The following is a 4,487-nucleotide window of genomic DNA, read 5'->3' as shown; positions in this document are numbered from 1 at the left end:
TTTTTATACTTCAAACCTTTGTAATATACATTTTTTGAGATATTTTTTGTGTATTTCATGACACCCAGACGATGACTTGACAAATTATAGGTTCAGCAGATAAAAAAAACAGTGCCAATCGCTGATAGATGCAGAGTTGGGTGACTGCTACCCTAAATGCAAAAAAAAACAACAGCAATTATTTTTAAACCTAATAACCCTATTCTTCTTCTTCTAGTGCTGACCCCACTAATGAAGGTTGGCTATAACCATTGCAAATTCGTCTCTATCTTCAGGTTTTTTTAAAAAGCATCTCGTTCGTAATATGGTCAGTCCATGGTATTTTCAAAATTCTCCTAAAAAGCCACGTCTCGAAAGCTTCCAGCTTTCTGATAGGGCTTTTCATCGATTGTCATTTGTTTCGAGCCTCTGTCATGTGTCACATAATATATCTACGTCATACGTCTTTGGTTTGTATCATTGGAATTACCAATAACATACGATGTAGATATATTAATATTATGTGACACATGACAGCAGCTCGAAACAAATGACTATGAATGAAAAGCCCTATTAAGTCAACGTTAACAGTCCAATCTTCGGCACCATAAAGAAAAATAGAGTGGATATAACATTTTACCATTCGATATCGGATTTACAGATTGAGTCTTTAGTTACTTAAAAATTTCCTTATCTTTAAAAAGGCTGTCTTAATTGCTCTATTCTTGAGAATTTCTGATTTAGATCTTCCATAATCCACACTCCTAAGTATTTCATTTGGTCCACTTGTTCAATATCTTCATTTTTATCTGGATTCTTGTTAAGACTTAACCCCTCTTCCTGATAACCATGGTTTTTCTTTTATTTATGTTTATTGTTAAACCAAACTGTTCCCCAATATCACAAAATGTGTTTAGTAGTGTCTGCAGGTCTTTCTCACTTCCAGTGATAATGACTGTATCATCGTAGAATGATGAAGTAAGTTTGGTAAAATAAAATATTGTGAGATAGAGATAGATAGTGACTGGCTACTAAATACTGTTGTAGAACAATGTAAATTGATTCATATATAAAATATCGCAACAATTCTGAGTGTAGGTATCAGGTTGTGAATAGGTGAAGAATAAAAAAGCCATACAAAACATTACCTACATATATTTTAATCTTATAATTAATTTAATAATTTTAATCTTAATTAAACATTTAGTTGGTGACGAAACATCAGCGTTTCTGCTTATTAGTCTGTCATCAAAAAGTCAAAAATATTAAATTGTTTCAGTGGTTGTGTGCTGCTAAACCATCATTGTTAAATAATAAATTTCTAAAAATATACAAACAAGTAATTTTATTACAATTTTTTTCCAATGGTATAAAATGTATCAACATAAAAATTTTCTAAATCTTAATTGAAGACACAAGTGGAAGAAGGTTTTACATAACATTTTTGTCCTCTTCGGGTTGCTTAATAGTACTTTTTAAGCTGTTTTTTTTTCATATATATAAATATTTGGCCCTAGTTACTAGTAGTTTCAGATTTCCTGGTGCATGATAGTGATGTAACGAATATTCGCATTTGCGAATATTCGCATCTTTTTGAATATTGAAATGAATATCAGAAAAAAAAGTAATTTGAAGATAATATTAGGTTAATAAAATCAAAATATCTTCACTTCTCATCTTTTTTTATTAAGGAAAGGTAACTTAACTTCGTATAATCACATTATCAGCCTTTACTTTATTTTATTATTTGGTCTTTTTTATTAAGCCTTAAGATTCCTTAAGAATCAGATTTATTTACACTAGATGTCATTATAAATTTAGAAAATATGTATTACAAAAATAGAATCAAATTTAAAAAAACTGAATATTCGCATCCGTATTCTCAAATGTCGTAGCAGATATTTGCATTCGTATTAGCGAATGTTCAAAAAAATGACATTCCTTACATCACTAGTGCATGAAGATGATAACTGTAAATATCATTTACAGAAACTCGGTAGAAGAAGGCGTTAAAAGCAGTTAACATTTTCTTCCACTTCAGTCATGTGAAATATAACCTAACAAAGATGACAAAAGTGACAGTATTGGTTTTGTGGTGAGTTTCCGTAAAATTGCTTATTAAAAATAAAGAGAATTATGGAAATAGATGGATTTCACAGAAAAAGTAAATAGACCCGAAGTTAGCCACAGTTTTAGTGACAGAAATTTACAATTTCATCACTTTTCTCACGTTTTAAACCCTCCTTGGATTCCTACAAATGTTTTAAAATCGAAATAAGCTAATCTTGTTTTTAAACCAAGAGGAGTAAACTAAAAAGACAGATTCACATCCAAGAAAGTCACTAGAAATATCACCAAATACATCTTTTTTTTGGTTAATCATATCAGGCTTTGACGGTAATCCATAAATAGGGCTTTTCATTCACAGTCATTTGTTTCAAGCTTCTGTCATATGTTGTTAATCCGTGTATATTAATATTATACACTGATTATACGACATTTGACAGGGGTTCGAAACAAATGACAATCGATGAAAAGCCCTATATTATATAAAATTAACATGAAGTAAAACTCCCTAGTGTAGTTGGTATACTTAATAAAAATTTTTAAAAATCCAAACGGATTACGTTCAAAACGTTTTCGGACTTATCAGTCCATCATCAGTGAACTCTCTGTCCTTGCTAAATAGCCACAATGCCAAACACTGGTCAAGATCTTGACATACAAGAACATACATCTTGACCAGTGTTTGGCATTGTGGCTATTTAGCAAGGACAGAGAGTTCACTGATGATGGACTGATAAGTCCAAAAACGTTTTGAACGTAATCCGTTTGGATTTTTAAAAATTTTTTAGAATTTTTATTAAATATACCAACTACACTAGGGAGTTTTACTTCATGTTAATTGTATTTAACTAGATGGTATACAGCCAACCTTCGGGTATTATCCCATTTTATCCCTATATTATAGGTTTGTTCCAACACAACGAAAAACCTTCATGAAGCGATCACGAAACTGAGCAGTAAACAAAATAACCCATGGAACGCAGTTTCATGATCGTTTCATGACGGTTTTCATTGTGTTGGAACAAACCTTATATTATACTAATACATTGCTAAAGAGTTCTAAAAACAACTGATTTTTATATAAAAACAGACTAAAAATATAAGGAATATCGCAGAAGATACAACATAGAGTTATATATTAGCATAGAGTAGAGAGAGTGTCATTCAGAGCGAAGTGACGACACCATCTTTTTTATTTGGATTAGTGCTGTTTCACTCTTACGCATAATAAAGCTGCTACAGTTGTCCTCCTCTTCCGTGCCTATATTCACACAAAATGTCATCATAGATTTTCGATACAATGTGTTAGAAAGAGATGCAGCAAACCAGTCCATGAGATCTTGTCGTCAGGAAGCGCGGAAGGTAGGCTTCCCCTATGTTAATATATACCTCTAGGTTAATTAATCTATGAAATGCTAATTGTGTCAAAATTTTATAAATGTCATTAGTGTCAAAATTAGATAACAGTGGAGTAAACTTGCCTGAGGTTGGACTGGACCAATTACAAACAAGCTTTTCGGCATGGGAAATTTAAGTTACTCCTCTTGGTTTAAAAACATACATAATTCGATCGAGTCATTCTGGAGCTATAATGTAACAAAATAAAATGATGTTTATTCAATGTTTACATAGTGAAACTGTACCGGACAGACTGCATGACTTGTCGCATTGGGATTTTATAAGATTAGATGTTGCGATTTGCTACATAATACCTTCTTCCACTCATGTCTTCAAATTTAATTTTAAACAAACAATATCACAGATCAATATTGAGCATCCCAATCCTCAAATTCTAAGTTAAACGCTCTGGCATTAGCAGGTGTATGAATGTCGGTTTGATGATTGCTGGCAGGACAATTATCGTTGAAATCTTGAAACACATACTTCTTATCTCTCGAATCGCAGACTGTCATGTGTTCTCCCAACAACGTCTTGTTTGCAAACCGATGCAGGGCGTTATAGGGACAAGTCACAAAGTCCGGATAGTTCACCATACATTTGATGATGTGTCTTTGTAATGTACTCTGGGGCATGATGTGTAGTGGGTTAAATGGACAGCATACATTCCTTTCAGCCCTGAAACGATAAAACTTAGCCAAGATTTCATCTGTGAAATACCATTTTAGGGAAGAAGCAACAGAAATTCAATGTACAGTAAACAGAAATACAATAAATTAGTTTCAAAATAATTCACCATTCATCTATACCTGCATAAAAGTTAATATATACTTTAATATCCTATGTATAGTTAATTTTAATAATAAAAAATGATACTTACATATTTAGCCCAAAATTTACACAATACAAACACAAAAACCACAAACAGTAATAAAACAATAATAAAAGATTTAAGATTTTTTGTTTAACAAATCTAACCTAAAAATTTGTTTGATAACATTTTAATTTTATAATCTTATCAAGCCCCAAATGTAGGCAACACA

At 31.7% G+C, this 4,487-nt stretch overlaps 1 protein-coding gene across 1 annotated transcript; it reads right to left on the bottom strand.

Moving 5' to 3' along the window:
• Positions 1–1,116: 1,116 nt before the first annotated feature.
• Positions 1,117–4,487, bottom strand: LOC126886840 (gametocyte-specific factor 1 homolog). The gene is made up of 2 exons (XM_050653928.1): positions 4,325–4,487; positions 1,117–4,122 (listed from the first exon to the last, which is right to left on the bottom strand). Coding segments are annotated over exons 1-2 (315 nt in total). The 5' UTR covers positions 4,327–4,487; the 3' UTR covers positions 1,117–3,809.

Source organism: Diabrotica virgifera, chromosome 1 (assembly GCF_917563875.1).
Source record: "Diabrotica virgifera virgifera chromosome 1, PGI_DIABVI_V3a".
In the NCBI taxonomy this organism is placed as follows: domain Eukaryota; kingdom Metazoa; phylum Arthropoda; class Insecta; order Coleoptera; family Chrysomelidae; genus Diabrotica; species Diabrotica virgifera.
Note: the sequence above shows the minus strand (reverse complement) of the source record. Positions and strands in the feature narration are given on the sequence as shown.